Raw genomic sequence first — 27,677 nt, 5'->3', positions numbered from 1 at the left:
TTCCTTGTCTGTGACAAGGGCATGAATGGAAGCTGCATAGATATCACAGTTTAATCCCTCTGCCAATGGGGGTGACAAGAGCAGAGCTTAAGGCTTAGAGAGATGAGGTCACTAGTGCAGCAGCTGAATCAATTTTAAAGTCCCAGGTCATCCACGGGGCACAGTTGAGTGCTCCAACACGCATGCGGCAGACGTGTCTATAAAAAGCAGCTATCACTGTCTGTGCATCTGGGCTAACATTCCCTCCAGCACATGGAGATCAATGACAAACTGGAACTATCCTTACAGAGGGGCAGACAATTGCCAATCCCAAAAATACTGTCATCGTGAGAACGGGCAACATGCGAGAAGCCTCGAATGCAGACCTAAAATGTTTGCCAATCATAAATGGACAGTGTCCAAGTCCAATCTCTCAAGACTTTATCTTAATAGATAATGGCTGTGGTTTGCTGGTGGCCATTCGTTTAAGATGTTATTGCTCAGTTAGATAACGCAATGGATAGGGCTCTAGTTTGCATTTTTAGTTTCATGTTCAATTTCTGGGCAGCTCGGTCTTTCATTTTGCCAATGTCAATAAACGAGTTCCAATAAGTTTCATTATATATATAGGCCATTCCTTACGTTCAACCCCATTCCAAAACCTTAGAGATAGAAGACAGAATGCAAACCCACCTTATTACCATATTAACACCTTTATTGTCTCGGTTTACTTCCGGGGTCTTTACTTTACATGCCTAGTATGGGATGGGGGAGGGGGGGGATCATTGGGCCACTTCACTTTATTCAAGTATTGCATTTTTGTGAATTAAGCTCATGGTGAAAATATAGTTGATTTTGAAACTTTCTCCATCTCGGCTATAGTCACGGCTCGGCCATTTTAGCCCGAATTGGATAAATCAGATTTTTGCAAAAAATTGCTGTTTATTGAATAATCTTTACAGGGGATTGATTGTTTGTAACCTTACTCCAGCCTACAATAATGAGATGGTAAACTATGGACACCACAAGCAAGCGGGACAGTTTCAAACATTTAGGTTGTGAAAGCAGGTGTGCCTGTGTCTTCTACTATGACATAATGAGTAAACGTAGATATCTTCCACTATAATATGGTATGTGTTTTGTTTTTCACCCTAGCACCCAGGGTTCAATTCCTTCTATGAGAACAAGTCTTTTTACTCTATTATTATAAGAATGTACTGGAACTTGCATTTTACAAGCCTGACACTTTACCTCCTTGTTAGTTTTTATAGAGTACTTTAGGCTAACATTTTAAGAGTTCGGAACAAATTTACATCTAGGATATCCACACTCAGATATCCCAGTGTGAACTAAATGGGTGACTCGAGAAATCAATTCCATGAGCAGACTGAGCATGTCTGAAGTCTCGACTAAAACAGGCATTTCTCACAAATGACTAAAGTGATGTCAGCAGCTTATTCAGATGGCTGTTCATTACCAGTTAGACAGTCTTTGCTGTAGAGAAACAATGAAAGGAGAAATTGTAGTTCTGTTTATCTGTAGTTTAACTGGATGGCACTTGTTTACTATTTTCAATGGAAATTTGCAGGTAAACCTCTCCCCTCCCCTTAACCAATATCAGATTTATTTGTTTTTGTTTTTTTAAATTTTTATTACTCTACCAATTATCTGGTGGTGCGCTCACCCAAGAGCCTGTATGAATGGGCCACTAATGCCAGGAAGGTAATATATTTGTAAGTCAATGAAGAGACCCAAACGATCTGCCTTGATTGGTCAACTGAGTTCATTCCAGTAGTATGACATTGCTACATAGTGCAGGTCGCACATTTCATTTGTTACCCTTTGGCCTGAAAAAAAAAATATAAGCCTTGGAAACCATATTAACAATATTCATTGCTAAAAACAGAAATAAAAATATGAAATAAAAGTTTCAAGGTATTGATTGTACGCTTCCAGGCTGGACAGGACAAAGCCGCAGTGATGGGCGCTCTCAGGAGGCAAATGCCTTACAACTTTGAGAACTCACCTCTTAACGTCTACGCGGACCTTTCGGGGAGCACCAGAGCATGGCAAAAATTATGCAGCCCTTCACCTCGCTCCTTCAAGCGCATGGTATCACATATCAACGGACACTCTGTTGTCTCCCAGAACGGAGTCTCCTGCCCAAACTGAGACATTGGAGGGGCGGAAGCAATGCTAGTGAAGCTGGGTCTCTCGCAGGACTCACTCTCGAACGGACAATCGCAAGTGGCGGTCCACTTGCGATTGTCCGCAGGACTCACTCTCAAACGGACAATCGCAAGTGGGACCCAGCTGGCACAACCCCATTCATGCCTAGGCAGACTCCTACGCTACGGTCAATACTTGAACCCCCACAGCAGGTCTACAGCGTTAGATCTTTCACATTATACTTACCGCTCACCTGTTCAAGCTGAAGCTTCACCTGATGATGTTCCATATTCACTAATGTTGATGTCATGTTTATCTTAGTTTATGTTATTTTATTCATTTATATACGTACACTTGTAACCTGTGCCTCACCGACAGTCAACTCATTCATGAGGGCTCCGCTACGGAAGTGGTGGGGCAGGGGATGCAGGCACGGAGTTTGGGCCATATGGACCCCCCCCCCGGGATTTCCCATGCACGATACACCCACCAGAGGGTCATGGGTTATGCATCAAGGGCAGGGCTGTCACGGGATAGGGGATAGATAGCCCTACATTGCTACTACTCTGGGACCTGGGCCACCAGACCACAGTAACCATGCTGACCACCCCCATATTATAGACACTCCACGATCAAACACCAGACCATATACTTTACTGCATATACTACAGCAATATGTGGTGTTTTATATTTAAGTATTTTTTAGGTAATGTATAGATGGTATTTTAAAGTAAGTTATAATGTACCTCGAGTCATATAATTTATGACTAAATGTGAATATAAACCTTTTTAATAAAGATATATACTTTCAATGGGGTGCACACCCTACAGACATGGTGTGTCATTGTTGTTTAGCTTTGTGTGTTCTTGGGTGATGTAATTATATATGGCGTAAACCAGTCTGTATAGTGTAGCTCTTGGTTGCAGTGTTATTCTTGTTTCTGCCGATGAGCGCAGTGTACATAAGCAAGCATGACCGGAGTTTATTTAGCTCCAGCTGATGAGATATGGAAGGCTCCAGCAGGTGGCTCAGTTATAATAATAATTTAAAGCCTACTAGCTGGGATTGCCAGCTGAGTCATTTGGCTGTTTATAAAAACAAGCCTTCGTGCCATTGAATTGAGTCCCGAGAAACACGCCTCTTACAGTAAGTGCTTTCTCAAGACGCGCGGTAATAGCTCAGCCAGGAAAGCTCAAATCACTTCATTTTTTTTATCTTCCTTTTGTTCCCATTTATGTTGTTTCTTTTTCATTTTTTTTCTACAACAGACTGCCATTAGCTGCTTTAGAAGCTGATAATCTTAGAACTTTCATCCCACAACGGAACATTTCCACCCTAATACGTAGCTTTATAATTTTATGGTCTATCATCAGTTACATGACATGCTTTTTCTAGATTCACGTTGTATCTCCAGCTAACGTGGACTAGTCCTCAGCAAGAGGTGAACACCGAGAATGTATTTCAATGTGATAGCTTGCTCTACAGAATTATTGTCAATCAGGAGCATGTGAAATGGGTTAGCTCACTCATGCCATTACAAAGTAAACACCATAATGATTATCTCAGCCTGGTCCAACCCATCAACACCCAAAACAAAAGGTCAGTTTCCTATGCTTGAAAAATTGAACAACCACAGCTGTGTTTGGTTCCTCACAGACCTCATCTCTCATAATTCTCTGATACGACTGTCTCAGTTTGATTACACCAGGATGGCTGTGTGATTGGAGCAACAACTGCTGTAGTGACACGGATCTTCAGCAACGCTTTAGAACATAGGTCGTAAAACACACAGACTGAAGCAGTGATGGCAAAACTATAGCTCTTCAGCTGTATTGGACTGTGTCCCATATGCTGTGACCAGCTAATCCCCACTATTTTATTATTGTAGCCCCATGGGGAAATTGGCTACATCTGCAGGGCCTACTGTGCCAATCACTTTACTTTAGAGCAGGGATAATCAGCCTTTGCCACTCCAGGTGTTGTGGACTACAGCTCCCTTGATGTAGTGCTGAAGGTTGCCTACCCCTGCTATAGAGGAATGTGAGAATTCATGTTATGAACAACTGTTCTTCATGTTCTATGTCTCTCACAGACTGTACTCCACAAATGTAGGGACCTCCATTCCACACCCTCCCTTTGCTTCCATTAAGTCTGACACAGTTGACTCTTCAGGCACATTTTATTATTGTGATGATGAAATTGTACCTTCTGGTGACCCTATGAACTCTGTAATGTGAACTAATGAATATAACCTTATTTCTTATTGTGTGCCTCCTCAATAGCAGAAGTTGGTAGGAAACTACCTAAATACACACAGCGCTCCCTTTACTCGGTGGATCATTTTTAAAAAAAATCTTTATTGATTTCAATGAATTCTAATTCTTCTAATGTCATAAAGGAGATGGTAATACAAGGACACTGATGATGTCCATCATACAGAGACTGGACCTTGTTAGAGATCAGTGATAGCCACACTCAATAAACTTTATGACACTAAAAATACAACTTTAGATGCACGTTAAGGGTAAACATTTCCTAATAATCCATTACTCTCTCTGGAGCCATTTTTGTGTTTTTATTTGAAATGTCGGGGTCTCCCAGCCTGTAGGGTGTGGGTTAATGCTTTTTTGAGTTAAAGAAGGTGTAGGGTTGAGGTTAACATTAAAGGACCACTCTAGTGCCAGGAAAGCATACTCGTTTTCCTGGCACTAGAGTGCCCTGAGGGTGCCCCCACCCTCAGGGACCCCCTCCCGCCCGGCTCTGGAAAGGGGAAAGGGGTTAAATCTTACCTTTTTCCAGCGCTGGGCGGAGAGCTCTCCTCCTGCTCTCCTCCTCCGATCCGCCTCTTCTCCTCCCCGTCAGCTGAATGCGCACGCGCGGCAAGAGCTTCGCGCGCATTCAGCCGGTCACATAGGAAAGCATTCATAATGCTTTCCTATGGACGCTTGCGTGCTCTCACTGTGATTTTCACAGTGAGAATCACGCAAGCGCCTCTAGCGGCTGTCAGTGAGACAGCCACTAGAGGAAAAAGGGGAAGGCTTAACTAATTGATAAACATAGCAGTTTCTCTGAAACTGCTATGTTTATAAAACAATTAGTTAACCCTAGCTGGACCTGGCACCCAGACCACCTCATTAAGCTGAAGTGGTCTGGGTGCCTAGAGTGGTCCTTTAAGACTAGGGTAGGCATATGGTTAGCGTTAGTGTTTGTGAGGGGGTTTGTATATGGTTAGCATTAACTATCAAATATATATTTAGATCCTAAACATATTAGGTATTTAACAATCAGGGCTAATATATTAAACTATTTTAACTTCTTTGAATTGGTTGCGCTGGATGTATAAAAATTAATCTAAGGAAAAATGTGAAGAAAATTAAAATCTAATTTCTTGTATTTTTAACATTTTAATCACACATATGTTATAATAGGTATACATATAGGCCGTTACATGAAAGCCCTTTCTGGCCTTTATAAAATGATATATAATATGTATGGGGGCAATTGAAGAGAAACCCTTAAATTACAGCTTTTGTTTTGGTTCAGAACGTGGGCGATTGCCTTTGGGATTAACAAATATAAATAAATACATAAAATCTCACGGAATTCTTGAAGCCAAAAAACATGGTGCAAGAGAGTACTGAGAACGGTCAACAGCTCAAAAAGCCTGCCCTTCGGTGGGTCCCCGCTCAGTTCTCAAGCTCGTTTTAGCTCGTCTCGTGCCATTACAAAAAAAACCAAGGGAATTTACATATCAGACTGATCCCACCCAAAAGGGCAATTCATAACCGAAATGCAGGCCAGCTCACTCTGCACGAGATATACAGCAACCTCAGACGATTGTTTTAGCCTTGTTAGGCCTTTTCATTGAGGTATAGCTGATATCCCTCTAGGTACTGTGAGCAAGGGGTCCACATTTGGATTACTCATTAAACTTAGGGAGAGCAAAAAACATGGTGCAAGAGAATACTGAGAACGGACAACAGCTCACGTGACACTATAAATTCCCCCCAAACCTGGCAAGAATATACATGAGGGGTAAACGTGTTTTTCAAGAGAAAAGTCATAATACAAATCTAGGGTCTCTGAACTAGTAGAACACACAATACGAAATTAAATATGTATGTGAAAGAAAAAGAAAATTTAATGCAACATATTAAATAGTCCAAATGTTATGGCTGCGACACACATGGTCTCTGAAATGAACCCCAAATATGAAACATGTAGGTTAAAAAACACAAACATGTTCTCCCATTGGCTTGTAATGAACATCCTCAATTAGACTTACCTGAACATTCTACTATAGACATATACCGAACATTCCATCATAGACTCACCTGAACATTCTACTATAGACGTATACCGAACATTCCATCATAGACTCACCTGAACATTCTACTATAGACATATACCGAACATTCCATCATAGACTTGCATTGACCCTTGTGCTATAGACTTTAACTGAACATTCTCCTGTACACTTACATTGCACATTCTATCTTAGAATTACATTGAACATTCTCTCATATACTTACATTGAATATTCTATCTTAGAATTACATTGCACATTCTCTCACATACTAACCTTGAGCATTCTATCACAAAATACATTGAAAATTCTCCCACTGAATTACATTGCACATTCTCTCATATATTTACATTAAACATTCTATCAGAGAGTTACATTGAATATTCTATCTTGGATTTACATTGAACATTCTATCTCAGAATTACATTGAACATTCTATCTTAGAATCACATTAAACATTCTCTCATATACTTACATTAAACATTCTATCTTAGAATTACATTGAACATTCTATCTTAGATTTACATTCGGCATTCTAACTTAGAATTATATTGAACATTCTATCTTAGAATTACATTGAACATTTTCTCATATACTTATATTGAATATTCTATTTTAGATTTACATTGACATTCTCTAATATACTTACATTAAACATTCTATCAGAGAAATACATTGAACATTCTATCTTAGATTTACATTAAACATTCTCTCATATACTTACATTGAACATTCTAACTTAGAATTACATTGAACATTCTATCTTAGAATCACATTAAACATTCTATCATATACTTACATTGCACATTCTCTCATATACTTACATTAAACATTCTCTCATATACTTACATTGAACATTCTATCTTAGAATTACATTGAACATTCTATCTTAGATTTACATTCGGCATTCTAACTTAGAATTATATTGAACATTCTATCTTAGAATTACATTGAACATTTTCTCGTATACTTATATTGAACATTCTATTTTAGATTTACATTGACATTCTCTAATATACTTACATTAAACATTCTATCAGAGAAATACATTGAACATTCTATCTTAGAATACATTAAACATTCTCTCATATACTTACATTGAACATTCTATCAGAGAAATACATTGAACATTCTATCTTAGAATTACATTAAACATTCTCTCATATACTTACATTGAACATTCTATCTTAGAATTACATTGAACATTCTATCTTAGATTTACATTCGGCATTCTAACTTAGAAGTACATTGAACATTCTATCTTAGATTTACATTCGACATTCTAACTTAGAATTAAATTGAACATTCTCTCATATACTTATATTGAACATTCTATCAGAGAAATACATTGAACATTCTATCTTAGAATTACATTAAACATTCTCTCATATACTTACATTGAACATTCTATCAGAGAAATACATTGAACATTCTATCTTAGAATTACATTAAACATTCTCTCATATACTTACATTGAACATTCTATCTTAGAATTACATTGAACATTCTATCTTAGATTTACATTCGGCATTCTAACTTAGAAGTACATTGAGCATTCTATCTTAGATTTACATTCGACATTCTAACTTAGAATTAAATTGAACATTCTCTCATATACTTATATTGAACATTCTATCTTAGATTTACATTGACATTCTCTAATATACTTACATTAAACATTCTATCAGAGAAATACATTGAACATTCTATCTTAGATTTACATTAAACATTCTCTCATATACTTACATTGAACATTCTATCTTAGAATTACATTGAACATTCTATCTTAGATTTACATTCGGCATTCTAACTTAGAAGTACATTGAACATTCTATCTTAGATTTACATTCGACATTCTAACTTAGAATTAAATTGAACAGTCTCTCATATACTTATATTGAACATTCTATCTTAGATTTACATTGACATTCTCTCATATACTTACATTAAACATTCTATCAGAGAAATACATTGAACATTATATCTTAGAATTACATTGACATTCTCTCATATACTAACCTTGAGCATTCTATCACAGAATTACATTGACATTCTCTCATATACTAACCTTGAGCATTCTATCACAGAATTACATTGAACATTCTCCCATTGACTTACATTGACCATTCTCTCATTGAATTACATTGAGCATTCTGTCTTATACTTACATTTAATATTTTATCACTGAATTACATTGAACATTCTCCCATTGACTTACATTGAACATTCTCCCATTGACTTACATTGATCATTCTCCCATTGACTTACATTGATCATTCTCTCGTAGACTTAAAATGAACGTTCTGTCACAGAATTACATTGAACATTATATCTTAGATTTACATTGAACATTCTCTCATAGGCTAATATTGCATTTTCTATCATAGAATTACATGGTATTTTTTTCCCATAGGCTTACATTGAATTATTTGACATAGTTTTAGATTAAGATAAGAGCACTATCCATCTGGGAGTCATGTATATTTACTCACAGATTTAAATCTCTCTGCCGTGAACGTTCATTGCATGTCCCCTAATTAATATTAAATGTCTGCTGGCAAGTTATAAAATGCTACAAACTCCCTATTTAAAAGTTAGATTTACTTGAAAGCACATAAATACTTGCCAGTTACTATTACACCATTATGAGCGAAATTATACTTAGTAAATTTGATAAAACATACATAGGTTTTTGTGAAAGAATGGTGCCCATCGTAGACTATGGAATGGCTGCCTATTTAAATAGTATGTGGTTACTGCAAGAGTTAAATATGCAATTTTTGGAGGAAATCAGCCTTTCGTTCGAAGGCTATTCAGTTCCAGTCTGATTCTGTGCAGCCATTTATTTTTTAATATTGGGTCTGGGATCTGCAAATAGTTCAGAATCACCCTACTGGTCGCTTTGTGTTAGCCTACCCGGGTGAGACGCACGTCCATTGAAGGACCGGGGTATGGGAATAAAACATCCTAGCATGGCTTAGCTTGTTACTGGGATTAGCTCTTTGCATAAATGCATGGCTTGATCTTGCTTTGCAATCAGGATCTCTGCACGATGTGCTTGCATTGTCTGAATATTGCCAGCGCCTTTCTCTGTTCAGCTTTTGCAGCTCCGGGTGTTTATATTGTTCGTTTTTTTTTAAGTGAACAAGACGTGGGGGAGCAATATTAAAAAAAAATAATAATAATCATAATGCACAAATGAACACGAAATACCATATTGGGTGCAAGAAGTTTAATTTTGATTTTTGTGGAGGTATGCCAGGTCCCTAGAATAGATCGCACCCAATGGGGTGTTTTACTCCCACCAAAGTACACAAAAAGTTTTTTTATAACCTTTTGTTGGTGTGGATTAGGTTGTTCGCTGTAATATGAATGACAGCATGTGGAAAAAAACATATAAAGGTCAGCTTATTATGTCGCTGGGAAAGTGTAGGTTACGCAAACAATCTTGTTTTAGCTTCTGGGCAAAGCATAAAATGCATTAAGTTAGAGTAATTTGTATGTTGTGTTTTTTTTTTTTTTTCCTTCTTTCTACATTTGTTAACAAAAAAGGCACATTCCAAATATATAAAGTTTTAATAATATCAAATACCGTAATATATAAAACTAACTTTGGTTCCTTAAGGCGTAGGAATACCTAGTAGAACTGAAGTTCTAATGAGCTTAAATTTGAACACTTCTTGTAATTATTATTATTACGTTTTTTTTAAATCACCAACGTATTCCGCAGCCCTGTAATACCCCATCTTAAACATAAAAGAAGTTTTTTCCAATTATACATAATAGAAAGTTGGAAACTTAGGACGTCTACTGCTGACCATCTTGGCAAATAACACTTTCAATCAACAATCAGCCGCTCATTGTAACTCTAATAGTTTGTTCCCTTGTGTTCTCTGTGTTTTGGGGACATATTTGCAGACTATGTTGAGATTGATAGACAGCCAGCTAGTTATTCTATAAATCTTATCATTAAAACAGTTTTGTTTTAAGGCTTCAGACAGCATTGTATTAATTGGGGTGATGTTCACCATGGGTGTTGTTATACAGGTCAATCAGTGAACACATAGTCCTATAACAGACCTCAGCAATGGATATGGGAATCTTGCCCATATTGTGTTTAATGTTGCACATGTACCTCTCACCTTGAAGTGAAGCACATTGTTTGCTTCATTGTATTCCAAACAATTCAACAGACTATCTGATTGGCACAGTTTGGCATTTTGCCGAGCATGGCACATATCTCTTTGAATGAGGCGGGACGGCAGTGTGGGGACCGGCGCTTCAAGGTAGAAAAGATAAGTAAAATACCTATTTAATTGCCTACAGGTGGGAGCCTAAATGGCTACCAGGACATTATAGCCTTAGGCATACACATTTGTATTCTTAATGCTGTAGTGTTCCTTTAATACAAACACATAACTAAGACACAAAATTAACACATTTTCTGAGGTCCCCAGTAATTTTTTAACAGTCTCCGAAAGTTCAGTAAACATATGATTTTTATAAAGTTTCAATACATACTGAATTAGTACTGAAATAAAATAAAAAGGTTCACAAACTGTTTAGACTTCCCCAATAAAAAGGCCCCATGTTTGTGGTATATAGATCACCGATACATAGACCACAGCTGTTATCAGATATAAATAGCACAAATTGCCTTAGAAGAAGACCAACAGGTGCTTCTTCACACAAGAGACTGGGATGACATATTTTGATTAATATTCATTATATTTATCTGACATACATTGAGGTTTAAAGCAGAGCAGGGTTGGTGTTCCATAAGACTTTTAACGGATACGTTCTTCACTTCTATGGAAATAAAAGTAATCTAGTTGAATCAGTGGATCTTGGCCATTGACATGTTGCCTTCTAACCATACAGTGCACAAAAGAAAAGATGAACTCATTAGCCTGTATCTCAGCATCATCCCTTTAAAACATTATTAAAATCATTTGAACTATTTACATTCTCAAAGAAAACATGCATAGAATTTTCTTTGTGGGTATGTGCATCCTTCGCAAGCCACCCACTGCCTCGTTAAGAAGTCTTTGTGCTGGTGGCGTGTGGATATCGGCATGTCATTGCTGCTTTCCAGTGCTTCTTGAGGAGCTATAGGACAGCTCATTGAGGAGGAAGAAGGGTAGGCACGCTCTAGTCCAGCGGACTTGCCCCATCCATTAGCTCTGTGGAATTAACAGAAGATAAAGAAAATCTCCCGAGCTAAGAATTAAAAATAAATAAATAAAGGAAAATGCTAACCAGGAATGTACCGGTGAGAGATGCTGGCAAAACTGTCATGAATGGCGAATGGTTCACGATGACAATGTTAACAAATGGTAATCTGTGGCATAATAACAGGTAAAGATAACCATTAATTTCACATCTTAGTGATCTCGGGGTTTTCTCACACAGACAGCTTGCGCTAGATCTGGCCATATTCCTATCCAGTGTGTTTTGGTTGTAGAGTTTTATTGAGAACTTCTAAAGAGCAGGTTTTTTTCCTCTGAAGCCTCCTGTTGGAAAACATTTTTCGATATTTAGGATGAATTTGTTGTGTTGTGCTTTTCTTTCTAACTCTCTTAACTCACACCATGTTATCTGTAAAGAGACACTCTAAGCCAAACCCGAACAAACCAGGCAAATTCTGGTGGGTCGTGATGGCCAAGGCCTCAGGGCAACAGGGGAAATAAAAGGATCTTCCCTACTGGTCAACCACCAACAGACCACCAGGGATTTCAATACCCCCCTCCCACTGCACAAGGTAAAAAATGAGGAGAGGGTAATATTGCTTCTTTCTACACCCCCCCAACAGAGTCCTTGTCCCACCCGATACATTCACTCACACATACTACACACACAAACACTGTATTCCCTAAGCACAAACTACTTTCCCTACAAAAACCAACAAACACATACTACACACACAAACACACTTATGCACTATATTCTCTAAACACGCGCATGCTACATCACTATACAGACACTACAGCCCTATACTTTAACCTCTATAAACCCACCTGCACATATTTCTGCCTCCGTACACACAATCTAATGTAAACCCACCCAGTATAACTAACAGTAACTTAATCAACACGGGAGTGTCCTTTTAAAGAGACACTATAAACACCAAAACACCTTTACCAGAATTAAGTGGTTTTGGTGTATATATCATGCTTCTGCAGTCTCACTGCTCAATTCTGCCATTTAGGGGTTAAATCACTTTGTTAATACAGCTCTAGTTACACCTCCCTTCATGTGACTTGCACAGCCTTATTAAACACTTCCTGTAAAGTGAGATCTAATGTTTAAACTTTCTTTACTGCACAGTCTGTTTAATTTAGAATTTCATATCTCCTGCTCTATCAATAGCCTGCTAGAGTCTGCAGGAGCCGTGTGTGTGATTAAAGTTCAATTAACAAAGCAGGAGGTAAGAGCCTTAAAAGTAAACTGTACTGTCACATCTGATTGAAAAATAAACTAAATTTTCATGTTAGCTGTATGAGTAACAGCCAGGGGAGGTGTGGTTAAGGATAAATAAGCAGTAACAAAAGTGATTTTACTCCTAAATGGCAGAGAATTGAGCAGTGAGACTGCAGAGGCGTGATCTATACACCAAATCTGCTTCATTAAGCTAAACGTGTATTGATGTCTAGAGTATCCCTTTAACATTTTAACTAAATGTTTGGCAAAGAGTAAAAACATGAGGATCATGGCTATTTAAACATCCAGCATGTTTCTAATTAAGAGAAAAGTATCAGATACTAAGGTAAAATGATATGGGGGTTAGTGAAATAAATGACTTGATACAGGGTTAGAAGCTGACGTTAATTTAACCCTTTGAATATCAATACGTTGCTATATACCCTGTGGCATTAAACAGTTAAATAGTGAAGCTATGATAGAAGAAATATGAATAGTGATTTGGAGAAAAGAATAATCCTTTTAAGAAGTCATAGTATATGTTATTTCCCATTTAATATATTACATGAAATATTAATCAGATCAGTATTCTATAGTACAGTAGCAGGAACATGTCAAGTAAGTTCATTTTGTATAATACGTGCCTGTTCTGGCTTTCTGAATATCTGCTTCCATTTCTTACTTTTCCCTTGTCATTCCCCTCTGGCTATATGTTCATCTAAAGACAAGTTCTCTTGCCATGCTTCACCAATGATCCAAGGCCGTCATTAGACTGCAGTATTCCTTAGCAAATTACTTTCTACATAACACTAGATTGTTATCATACGAAAGAAAGTATCAGTCCTACCCTACATGTACATGTATCTCTTGTATATAAATGTACCCTACATATACACGTACCCTACATGTACATGTATCTCTTGTACATACATATACACGTACCCTACATATACATGTATCTTTTGTATATACACGTATCCTACATGTACAACCATCACTTGCATATACACACACCCTACATATACATATATCTCTTGTACATACACATACCCTACATGTACATGTATCTCTTGTTCATACACGTGCCCTACATATACACTAACCCTACATATACATGTATCTCTTGTATATCTGAATTATATTGACCTCCAGCAGCTATCAGCTAATATTGATTTCCAACTTCTATCCAACCCTACTTTCTCCTGTCCCTCACTGGCTATCTCCTCATATAACACTACCCTCACCTCTGCCCTGGACGCTCCAAACATGCACCTTAAGGAGAACACGCCCCCAACCGTGGCATAAATCAACATGCTACCTGCAGAGATGCTTCTGTTCTGCTGAACGCTGCTGGAGGAAGTCGCGCACCAAGTCGGACTTCCTCCACTACAAATTCATGTTGTGTTCATACAGCGCAGCCCTTGCCCTTGCCAAACAGTCATACTTTTCCTCCCTTATTAGCTCATGCTCCAGCAATCCCAGGTGTCTCTTTAATACCTTTAACTCCCTTCTTTACCCTGCTGTGGCCACCCCACAAACTAACCTTACAGCCAATAGCTTTGCATGCTACTTTACCGACAAGATTGAACAGCTAAGGAAAGAATTCTCCCCACCGTGCCCCTCTATTTCTCAACCACACGTAGACCAAGCCTTTCCTACCCTTCAGACTTTCTCCCCGGCTACTGAACAAGAGGTAGCTGTACTTCTCCTTTCCTCTCGCCCCACCACTTGTCTGCTCGATCCTTGATCTCACCTTATCAGATCTCTCTCTCTTGTCTTGTGCCTTCCTTAACACACATCTTCAACTGCTCTCCCTCTTCTGGTGTTGTCCCTGCTGCCCTTAAACATGCTACTGTAGTGCCCATCTTAAATAAAAACATCTCTTGACCCGTCCACCCCTCCTAACTACCGTCCCATATCCCTGCTCCCTTTTTCCTCAAAGCTTTTGGAAAGACTGGTCTTTACCCTCTGACTTGTTTCCTCAGTTCCAACTCTTTCCTTGACCCTCTTCAGTCTGGCTTCCGACCCCTCCACTCTACTAAGACTGCTCTTATTAAAGTTACTAACAACCTAAGGGCACTACTCCATACTAATTCTTCTTGACCTCTCTGCTGCATTTGACACCATTGACCATGTTCTCCTTCTCCAAACTCTTCAATCACTCAATCTCTGTGACACTGTCCTCTCTTGTTTTCCTCCTATCTCTCCCAACACTCATTCAGTGTCTCCTTTTCCAAGCATACCTCCTCCCCTCGTCCTGTCTCTGTTAGAGTCCCCCAAGGCTCTGTACTTAGCCCCCTTCTATTTTCTCTTTATACTGCCTTTCTTGGCAAAATTATTACCTCATTTGGATTCCAATACCACCTGTACGCTGATGACACTCAGATATACCTCTCCTCCCCGGACCTCTCCCCTGCTGTTCTACAACGTGTCACTGCTTGCCTTTCTTCCATCTCTGACTGGATGTCCTCCCGCTTTCTGAAACTCAATCTCTCTAAAACTGAGCTCCTTGTCTTTCCTCCTCCTAATACTGATCCTCCTCCTTCACTCTCCCATTAAGTTAGTGGTACCCACATCAGTCCATCCTTGCAAGCACGCTGTCTTGGTGTTATACTTGATTCTGGGCTCACATTTGAGCTTCACATCCAGTCTGTTACCAAATCCTGTAGATTCCACCTTAAAAACATAGCCCATTTGAGCAGGGTCCTCTTAAACCTATTGTTCCTGTAAGTTTTTGTAATTGGCTCATATATTGTTAAATCTTTCCCTTTGATAATATTGTAAAGCGCTACGGAATATACTGGCGCTATAAAAATACCAGTAATAGTAATAATATATACACGTGTCCTACATGTACATGTATCTCTTGTATATACACATACCCTACATGTACACACATATCTCTTGTATATACCCATACCCTTCATGTACACACGTATCTCTTGTATATACCCATACCCTACATGTACACACATATCTCTTGTATATACCCATACCCTACATGTACACACATATCTCTTGTATATACCATACCCTTCATGTACACATATCTCTTGTATATACCCATACCCTACATGTACACATATCTCTTGTATATACCCATACCCTTCATGTACACACGTATCTCTTGTATATACCCATACCCTACATGTACACACATATCTCTTGTATATACCCATACCCTACATGTACACACATATCTCTTGTATATACCCATACCCTTCATGTACACATATCTCTTGTATATACCCATACCCTACATGTACACATATCTCTTGTATATACACATACCCTACATGTACACATATCTCTTGTATATACACATACCCTACATGTACATGTATCTCTTGTATATACACATACCCTACATGTACACGTATCTCTTGTAGATACACATACCCTACATGTACACACGTATCTCTTGTATATACACATACCCTACATGTACACATATCTCTTGTATATACACATACCCTACATGTACACATATCTCTTGTATATACCCATACCCTACATGTACACATATCTCTTGTATATACACATACCCTACATGTACACGTATCTCTTGTATATACACATACCCTACATGTACACACGTATCTCTTGTATATACACATACCCTACATGTACACATATCTCTTGTATATACACATACCCTACATGTACACGTATCTCTTGTATATACACATACCCTACATGTACACACGTATCTCTTGTATATACACATACCCTACATGTACACGTATCTCTTGTATATACACATACCCTACATGTACACACGTATCTCTTGTATATACACATACCCTACATGTAAACATATCTCTTGTATATACACATACCCTACATGTACACATATCTCTTGTATATACACATACCCTACATGTACACACATATCTCTTGTATATACACATACCCTACATGTACATGTATCTCTTGTATATACCCATACCCTACATGTACACACGTATCTCTTGTATATACACATACCCTACATGTACACGTATCTCTTGTATATACACATACCCTACATGTACACATATCTCTTGTATATACACATACCCTACATGTACACACGTATCTCTTGTATATACACATACCCTACATGTACACACATATCTCTTGTATATACACATACCCTACATGTACACATATCTCTTGTATATACACATACCCTACATGTACATGGCTACCATGAACCTTTATCCTCTCTTGTCTTTCTCTTCCTCTTTTGTCACCCATTTCCTCTCGTGTTTTACTCTCTTTCTACCTTGTTGGGAGCTATACAAAATGCAGTGGAAGCTTCTCCAGGTTGAACAAGTCATTGAATCTCCTCAGAAATCTCAATCTGGTGGAATTTGCTTGAGTTAAGTCCATAGGTCATTGCTTGCAAAATATATGGGGACACAACATGAAGAAGCCTGATATGATATTTGACCAGTAGTGACCTGTCAAGCAGTCATCGCCTCTAGAATTGCCTACAAATTAGAAGTTGCATTTTTGTTGTAATGGACCTTTTACATTGTCTAATCTCTCAAATTATCATCTCTTCACCCATACACCTTTGTAATTACATAAAACACCTTCCTCCTTAAAATAATTGGCACGCACATGGGGTCAAATCTCTAAGCAGAAGTTACCTTCACGGCAATCAACATGAGTTCTCTTTGACAATTCTCAATACATCAAACAATAAAATTAACTGTAATACAAAGTATCTTTCTATTTTCGCTTAAGCAAAATCCTACTATTTAACTTCTTGTTTGTTTGCAAATTTACTCTTGCACTCTTCATGGCTAGTCTACGTTTAATAACTCAGCATCTGGCCTACGATGAGAATTACAGGCAAACACACAGTCTGCACTTCACGATCAATATATTTAAAAGCCAAAAACTAAAACTGTAATTGTCGTTTTTGTAAGCTGTATAGAAAATGATTTACTTAAACAACAGAGCATGCTTAGCACAGGAGATTTCTCAGCATGCCCTTGTACTTTCTTTTGTACCCATCAGATTTCCTTAATAATAATGACATTTTTTTTAATATAATGAATGATTTTCTGCGGCCACTTATTCTTTTTCAATGCCGGTTCCTGCAGTTCTATTACATGTATTTTAATGTATATTTTCTAAAGCAGATTTTACCAGGAAAGCTGGCGTGAATTCAAACATGAATCTCATTATCTTCAGACATTTTTTCCTTTTTAAACTACATAGAGTAGCTAAGAAATTAATTTATTAAAAAAAAAAAAAAACGATATAACAGTTGCCAAAACTGCAAAAATCCTTAATCGTCTGAATAGAAATGACTGGATTTCAATTAGGAAGTCGAGGATTGACAGAAATGTCATTTTTCTTCTAAAAGCAGTTTCGATAGCATTAACTTGCTGTTTTATGGCATCTGTGACAATGCATAAATAAACCGAAATCCTGCAATTTTATGGAGAGGACACAGAATTTTTGCAGGTAGAAATTAATCACCCATAAGTGAGGCACATTTAAAATCGGATTCATTTGTTAATTTAAAAAAAATAAAATAATTTTTTAACTTAGCCAATGATTGCTTATTGCAGTGGAATTTCCAGTGTTTGTGTTTAATTGTTTTTACACGGTCCCCAGCATTTATTTTCTTGTTTGACATTAATGTAAACTTAGCTCGTTAACTAGAAAAAAATGATCAATTTGAGTCACTTAGACTGATTAAATATACTCTGTCTGAGGCTGTGAGTTAATCTGCAGGAAACGCAATGTATTCGCCTTTTTAGTAGCAAGGTTTATAGCAGAAGTTCAGAAGATCATTTCAGCAGGGCCATTTAGGACGATTGTCAGGTTGTTTTCTGAATTCAGCATCTCTGAAGCACCGTACGGACTTATGTTCGACGAAACGACTAGCAATGAACAAACATGCCTGTTTGATTCATGATTTCAATTTCTGTTTTGCCCCCCAAAAAATAGATTATTGATGGATCATCTGATTTTAAATTATGTATATATCTTAAAGTACACTGGCTCATTTTCAGGCCCTTTTTGGTTCACCTAAATTTTTGTCCCTGAATATTTTACACAGAAGATAATTGGACAAACCAAATCGCCACATGAACTACGCAATATATTTTATTTTAAGTGGTTAGGCATATATATACAGGTGGTCCTCGTTTTGCAACCTACCTGTTTTACGACGGCTTGCACTTACGACCAGCTCTCTCGCGGGGTGGTTAGTGCGAGCCGGCGTGGGAATCAGAGGGATCCCCTGCTCTGCTGCGTTTGTCTATGCTTGGGAAAGTTTTATATTACAGTCTATTAGTATATGTGGATATTTAGAACTCATTAGCATTTTGATGGGATAGGTTCCTCCTGTAACATGTGGAGTCTGCGATAGGAGCACAGTCCAGCAGTAACAGAGTCAGCTTTGTTTTATAAGTGCCCGAATCAAAGGCAGAACCTCATGTATTCAGCACAGAGCATGAGATCGCAATTATATATCAATTTATTTAAACAGAAAGCTCTGCCTTTGTGTTATAGGAATTTTGCTATAAGGAATACTATAATGCCAGGAACACAAACATGTATTCCTAATGCTATAGTGTCCTACTCACTGTTCAGGTTTCCGCCCCCCCATTAATTATAATGGTAATGTTTACTTATCTTTATTCCCCCATCAAAATGTCACCATGATGTTGCCTCCCTGACTGAGCTAATGAAATGCAACAGCTAATGAAATGCTTCCCCATAGGAAAGTATAGAGAGGCTATTGCGCATGCGTGTCAAATTGCCACACGGCATCAGTCAGCATTTCCCCATTGAGATGCATTGAGCATGCAGAGAGACTCGGAAGGAAGGTGGGTCCTGCAAAGATTGCAGAACCTCATCCAGGAAGTCGTTCTAGTGGCTGTCTGCGTGACTAGACAGTAAAGGTTGAGTAAGGCAACCTTCAAATTCTAATTCCTTGGGTATGTCTATGGCTGATGTGTTTAATTACAAATACAAACGTGCTGCGAACTGGGAGCTTTATTGGGTAAACTAGAGAATTGACAAGGGAGTAAAGTAGCAGATTTGGCGAGTATCTTCAGACAAAATTTTTTTGACCTAAAATGTTAAATTTTCTTATAAATTCTCTAAAAAATACTTGTTTTTAGATATAAGTATATATTATATATAAGTGTACAAAACTATCTGTTCTATGGATTCTTGTCTGTTAAATAGAAGCAATAGAACCTAATTTGAATTCTTCTATACATGTTTGCAAATCTGTTTTGGCAGTTTATACTTTAAAAACAGTAAAATGAGGGCAATATTTAAATCAAAATGGCAGGAAAAAGCTCAGTTTTGCCAAATGTGTTTCCCAAATCATTCATTGTTTAATGAACTAATCCATTGGGTCTATTCCAACACATGGGTTGAAATTATGTGCACCTGGGTTGTCTGATCCAGGCAAAAATGTATGGGAGCAGTAAAAGAGTGGAGACAGCTAGGACACTACCTCTTCCAACAGCTGAGATTAGTTAAGTAACCCAGTTTTTCGAGAATCTCCAAACACTATCAAAAATGACACAACACCGACTTGGACATTATAGAATAATGATACCATCTTATGGTCCTGAGATGCATTGTTCAGCTTTGTCAGTACCTCAACATTATTACTGGCCTTAATGTATAGTTCATGGGTCTGTCTTCTTATTTATATATACAAAAAACCCTTCCATAGCATGATATACATTGTGTTAGAGGGATAATACTTAACCTGACACTGAGAAACATACCAGCGTGGTAAGTTGCACAATATTTAGTTCACTTTTCTGGCATAACCATATGTTTTAACACATTGGAGGAAGGAGTATGACATTGCAGAATCCATAGAGGGAATGAATTAAATATATTATTGAGTGATTGATTGACTTATGTTTCTTCTACATTTTTAGGTCAAAGTTTGGTTCCAGAACAGGAGGACTAAACAGAAGAAGGATCAGAGCAGGGACTCTGAAAAACGTTCCTCTTCAACGTCTGAATCATTTGCTACTTGCAATATTTTACGGTTGTTGGAACAAGGCAGACTTTTATCTGTTCCACCCAATTTGCTCTCCCCTAATCAAAACACCTTAGGCACTTCTTCTGGAAATGGGTCCAGCTTGGGAACTTCAGGAAGCACGTCACCAGGTATAAGCAGCACACCTCCCGGATCTGGCGTGTTCACCCTCCAAGTCCCATCCCTAGCTTCTTCATCTTCTCCAAGACTACCACCCCCTCTTTGCTTTCCAGGTCCGATATTGGGAGGTCTACATGAAATACCTACCGGGTATGGACTTGGGAGTTCAGCTTTTGAGCCTTACACCCGTCTGGAAAGAAAAGATACTACTTCCAGCAAAAAGCCGAGTTCCTAACTCTTTTGAAGTGAACTTGTCAGATTCCCACTGTATTTACTTTCGGGTAACACACCCAATGACTGGATTGCAAGTGGAAATTCAAAAAGATTGTTTACCAAATGTGTCTCGTGGTGTGTATTTGTTTCACAGTGAAAACAAGCTCTGCTATGTGGAGATAATCGTAAAAGAGATGAACAAGGTCTAATGGATCATGTCAAGTTGGAAGCACTGGTGCATCTGGTTGTGTCCACTTTTTAAATGACCCTCAAGCACTCTTGCCACATTGCTAAATTATATTTGTCATACTTATGTGTATGTGCCCAAGGGCCAGGATTCTGCATCGTCTTAGATGTGTTGGGTAAATGAGCTAGATAAAGGTTTACAATGTTACTAAAAAGGATTATTTTGTTGACTACACTATGTAGTTCAGTGCAAAATAAAGATACAAATATATATAATTTTTATCCCAGATTTGTTAAATGTACCTATCCAATCAGCATTATGTTTTTTGGGTGACCAGGCTAAAATAAGTCACAATAATTAGACTGACAGCAATCAGCGGGGGAGATGTATAAAAACGTTGCTGATGTAAGTTTACAGAATTCCCATTGTCAGACAGATGAGTAAGAGTAAATGAATGAAGAGTAAGTTGGAACTTTATATATAAACAAATTAAATTAATCTGCATCACTAATGTATGTGCACACGTGTATAAAATAAGCAGAGATTAAGGATGGTGGGTGGGAAGATTTCTCTGAATAGGGTTACAAGTAACTGAATAGGGTCATAGTAACTATTGTGCTTATTTAAAAAAAAAATGAAAAAAAGGTGAATTTGGGATTATTTTTGTAATTTGTGTATTTCTTTTAAACATCAAGACAATCAGGCATTATTGATGAAGGAGAATTAATGCACCTGCATTCCGAGTTAGTACTAGTGTTCTTATTTATACATCTCCTCCAATGTCCTTTACATGTTGAGTAATGTTTTGTCTGGTGTTGAGTCTGTCACATATTTCCGTTATATACGCACAGTCAGACTTTCACGATGATCCAATTTGCTCTCTCCTAGTCAAAACACCTTGGGCACTTCTTCTGGAAATGGGCCCAGCTTAGGGACATCAGGAAGCACGTCACCAGGTATAAGCAGCACACCTCTTGGATCTGGAGCGTTCACCCTCCAAGTCCCATCCCTAGCTTCTTCATCTTCTCCAAGACTACCACCCCCTCTTTGCTTTCCAGGTCCTATATTGGGAGGTCTACATGAAATACCCAGTGTGATGGTAGTGTGATGGTATTAACAACATACATCTCAGTCAGCCTCATTTATTCATAGACTACCCATAATGCACCATGGTGCAAATGGAATATAATTGCACTGTCATTGCCTGGGACATTTGCAAATTCTCAAAGACCTTCGAAGGTAACATCGCTGCTAGGGGTCCAGTGACTGGGGCAGATAAAGGAGAGATTTACTTACCTGAACCTGTCCCTCGTGGGTGAGGCCATCTTGTTCCAGGTGGTCCTCTTCAGCTCCTGGTATTTCAGCGTCAGTAGCCAACGTCAATGCTGAACACTCGTGCATGCTGTCGAGATTGACACTGTAGCTCCGCCCAGAGTCTAAGAAAGTCCGGCAGAGGAAATATACAGAGACAATGTATTCCCTACTTTGTCTCAATATATCTCTTGATTCTACTCTATCATTTATCACGGGGGAGGGAAAAGGGGGGAGGGGACAGTGATGCTTTAAACATTAGTCTCACTTACTATGGCTCAAGTCCTGCCGAGTTCTAGCAATGTGTTTCTACTTACATTAACTTAACATTACATTCTGCTTATATTAACTTAAAATAGTGGTGGTGGTGGGATTTATTTGTAACTGCAGGTACCTGGGATGTAAACAGGAACCTAGTCCAAAACAGAAATAATAAAGCATTTCACACGGACATGTTTCTCTCATTTTCAAAAATGTCCTGGAAAAATATGTTACAATAAGCTAAATCAATGCTAGTCATTGTGTTGACTCCAGAAAGATGAACGATTGCATGGATCCTGCTGTGAATATTACCTGCAACTATGAGGTTTGGACAGCTGCCTCAATCGGTGCATTAACCAACTGAGCTCTTTGCCAATACAATGACCTACTATTTCCGATATTTCATGTTTATATTGCCAGGATTAGATTGTGGGAGACCAAGTTCTGCAGACATATATTAAAACAAGGGGGACTGTATGCTAAATATTGTGTCCCATTTCAGGAATTTTGTGAAGTTCTGATTTCTCTGTTTCTCTGACAAACTAAAGCAATTGTAAAATAAAAGGATTTTAGAGTTATAAAATGTTCTTATACAAGCTGGAAATCACATCTTGCCCATTCTCTACCAATAAATGGGGATCCTGGTGGATCATATTGTTGAGAACATTGGCCATTTCACCAATGATTCCAACCAGTCAGAAAAATGCATGAATGCAAATCATTATTATTTATGTGTTCTAAGCAGAATGAGCGATGCTACTGTTGCTTTAACCCCCTAAGGACCAAACTTCTGGAATAAAAGGGAATCATGGCATGTCACACATGTCATGTGTCCTTAAGAGGTTAAAGAGCACTGTTACTGTGCAGAATTCGCAGAAGACCGCTGACGGTGACATCTTATCATTTGACCTAAATAATCCATCTTGATACTTATACATGAGTCCCTTTTATTACAAAATATAAAACCACAGGTGTTCATAGAACTTGATACAACAAATACAGCGTGCGCTAAGTAGGACAATGAGAGATAATAAACAAAAATAATATAAAGAGTCTCTTAAAGTACAGTGAAGACCTGGGGTGTACTTTAAGAGACTCTTTATATTATTTTTGCTGTATTTGTTGTATCTTGTTCTCTCCATTCTTTGAAGGGTTTGAGGGTTACCCTTCCCCTCAGGTGTGCAGCTCTATTCTCCCCTGTGATCAGTACTGTAGCGCTGTTCCTCTCCAATTTTTTTTTTTTCTGTTACGGTTCATAGAACTTGCATTTTTTGGGGTTTTCAACCCTGCACTATCAATGACAAATATGTGAGGCTGTTCTGACTAAACACAAAAATCACAAGATGTGAACGGTGGAATGTTGTAAGAGAAGACTACTATACCATAGACTTACACTCAGATGTGGGACAACCGTAGGACAATTGCAAACCTTTATTCCTCAGTATTGCAAGTGAGATATTAAAAATGGTTACAATTACAATCATATGACTTAGAATGACGGTATTTGACCATCTGTTCTTTACCCACGAGAAATCTATCTTTCCAGAACCCAATCACATACTTTGAGATCTAACATTTAACACAATAAAAAAAATACAAATCCAGACTCCGTTGGCAGTTTTAGGGACACCAGACAGTTTGTCTGTCTATATAGATGTTTTTGTGGCTTGTCCCGAAATGTATTTTGTTCTCTAAAAATAAAAAAAAATAGAGAATTTAAAAACAATGAAAAATGTCCTTTAATGTTATCTGTAATTTTAAAGACAAATAATAATGTTGTACTTGGTGCTTGGTACTGAGAGATGTTTTAACAAATGTTTTTTTTTTTGTTTTTATCTTCTTCATTCTCACAAAATAAAAACTGTCTGATTTCAGTAAGTGTATTTCTTGTTTTTTGGGGTCCCATGGCACCTGGATTAGATCATTGATGGGAAACATTTGCCATGAAGGGTTGATTTGGTACAAGGATAGAGTATAAGGGAAGTATAGGAATATGGGAATGCTAGAGTGAATATTGAGATGGGACTGGTAGGATTTGGTTTAGAATGCAGAGACGCATGGCGGGGGTAGAGAGGAATGAGAAAAAGGCAGCAGGAACTCAGATAGTTAGGGAGAACTTGCACAGAAAGGGTGCTATGGAAGGGTTGGTGAGAGCTGTTATAGAGGGGAAAGATAAGCTTTATATGGAGGTGACAAAAACTGGAATAAAAGGGGCTGAGATGCAGAAGGAAAGCATGGAGAGAGTGAGCAGTAAGGTAACAACGAGGGAAGATAAGACGGGGAAAGTGTGAGAAATACCAAACCCGCGTGACGAAAAGCGTTTGCCATGACTGGATTGGACTGAAAGTTTTCAATCAAACAATGAGCGAATCAGCACCCGGCGGCTCTCATGGTATTTGTCTTCTTTGACTGGTCACATAGATAGCACATATTGGCAGACATGCACATACTGACCCAGGATAATTATTGGAAAATCTTAGCGAATTCAAGATAACACTCATGTAGGTTGCATGTATGAAGTCGTTTCTCAGAACCACCAGGGAAATTAGCAATATATATATTTTTTTTTTTTAAAGTAATGACACAGCAATAGGGATGAAAGGAGATCGGGTCAAATAGCAGAATGAGATTGCAGGGAGAGCGAGCCATATAGCAGAATTAGTAGATTGGTCTGGTATGCCTATTGCAACAGACAGGGATGAGGGAGTCTGACTTGTAGTGAATGGCTCAAAACTGGATACAGGCAGGAGTTCACCAAAAAACCTGTCTAAAGAAATACACTAGTGAAAGTAACACCCTAAGTTTGGTGTGATTGATACAGGAGCTGATTCACCGGAAATGGCTATTTAATGTAACATCACTGGTATAAAAATTGTAATTAAATATAATAGTGCCAATGTTAAAATAAAGATCAAGTATTCCAGGAAAAAGGGCAGCAACTATGTGTGGTGTGTACGTCTTTAAATCTGCTAGAAACAGAATCAATTGAGTACATGCCAAATGTTATACTTTGTGTAAAAAGACACAAACCATATAGAAAGACAGTATTAGGAGCTGTTTTCTATAATACAGTAGGATTGGATATCACAACTGTGTATGGTATCACAACTATATATGGTGTGTACGTCTTTAAATCTGCCAAGAGCAGAATAAGTAGAGTATACACCAAATATTATACTTTATAAAAAAAGATATAAATCATATGAAATAGAAATACAGTATGTGGAACTGCTTTCTATAGTGCAATAGAATTAGGTATCGCTTCAAAAACCACTTAAATCAAATGAATTAAAAAAGGATGGATGAAGGTGAAAATCACACGAAGTTTTCAGAGATATTTAGCCGATATATTTATCTGATGTATAAGATGATAAAATGGTTATTTCTATTTTTATCTTTATTTATTTTTATTTTTATTTATTTTTACATTTATTTTTATTTTTATTTATTTTATATTTATATTTATATTCATTATTAATTTTTTTATATTTTTTTCTTCATTTTTATTTTTATTACTACTATTTGTGTTCCCCCTTAACTTTTAGGAATATTTCCTTTATGGCTTTTCCGACCACTAACAATACCAGGATCATATTAAACTTGAGATATGCTTTCACTATATTGCTCTCTCCTGATGCTAAGTATGGATTACATAATTAGAATATTACCTCGATGGTAATATTGCTATAATATATCCAACAATTGATACAATACAACATCATGACACAATCCTGTGTATTCTAGCTATTAACTTAATGATCTACATATCATCTCAAATACGGTCGTAATACATCCATACATATGTAAGAAAATCTCTTTTCATCTACGTCTGACACATTACACCAAGTTATATTATACAACCAAGTACCCATATGCTTCTAAATCGGCATGTATCATTTGGGTTTATAATAATATTTTCATTTTTAATTTGATTCTCACTATTCATTTTTGTCATCCTCCAGGTATATTTATATTTGTATCTTTCAACTAATTTTATTCTCTTTTCTTCCTCCCCTCTTTTATCTCCCACACTCGGCATTGAACCTAGCCAATAATGAAATCGATTAACTCTTAACTTTCAATTGTAATTAATTAATTCTAATGTATAATTCCGTTTATGTAATTTTTCCTGTGTAATCTGTATCTGAAAAGTATAATTATTCGAAGTTTGTCATTCTAATGTGTAGCGGAGTATCAACTTAGAGATATCCCTATTATAACTATTATATATCTATATTTTTTTAAAATAAATTAGTACATGATTTCCATATTTTCATATTTTTGTACAGTATAATAACAACCTTCAGGTATCCTAAATTTAATTCAAAATCATCATACCACTTTTATATATATATTCTTTATGTTTTTATTGTGCAATGAGTATTAATGAATTAGTGTTTAATTGTCATAATGAACTGTTGTATATAGAAAATGTCATTTATTGGCAATTAGCCAGATGCATATTTAAATCATTGCTGATCCATCGAGCTCCATTCCGTCTCTGAAGAAGTGGGGCTGACACCCACGAAACGCGTCACGGACGCAGTTTTTGATCCAGCAGTAAGAACATTACCCCCACCGAATAACATCCCACGATCTGGGGACCGATTGGCTCATAGCGTGCACCACTCAGAGTGAGGTCTGAGACGTACGCCAACCTCACTGACAGCTGACAGCTAGAGGGATCTAT

The 27,677-nt window shown here is 37.6% G+C and overlaps 1 protein-coding gene across 1 annotated transcript in view; it reads left to right on the top strand.

Annotated features, from left to right (window-relative positions):
* The window catches only part of VAX2 (ventral anterior homeobox 2), a 77,370-nt gene extending 55,343 nt beyond the window's left edge, over positions 1-22,027 (top strand). The window contains exon 3 of the mRNA XM_063459801.1: positions 20,792-22,027. Within this exon, the coding sequence (XP_063315871.1) occupies positions 20,792-21,250 (459 nt within the window). The 3' untranslated portion in view covers positions 21,251-22,027. The remainder of the gene's footprint in view (positions 1-20,791) is intronic.
* The last annotated feature ends 5,650 nt before the right edge of the window (positions 22,028-27,677 follow it).

This window comes from Pelobates fuscus, chromosome 6 (assembly GCF_036172605.1).
Source record: "Pelobates fuscus isolate aPelFus1 chromosome 6, aPelFus1.pri, whole genome shotgun sequence".
Classification (NCBI taxonomy): domain Eukaryota; kingdom Metazoa; phylum Chordata; class Amphibia; order Anura; family Pelobatidae; genus Pelobates; species Pelobates fuscus.
This window is presented reverse-complemented; position numbering and strand designations above follow the sequence as displayed.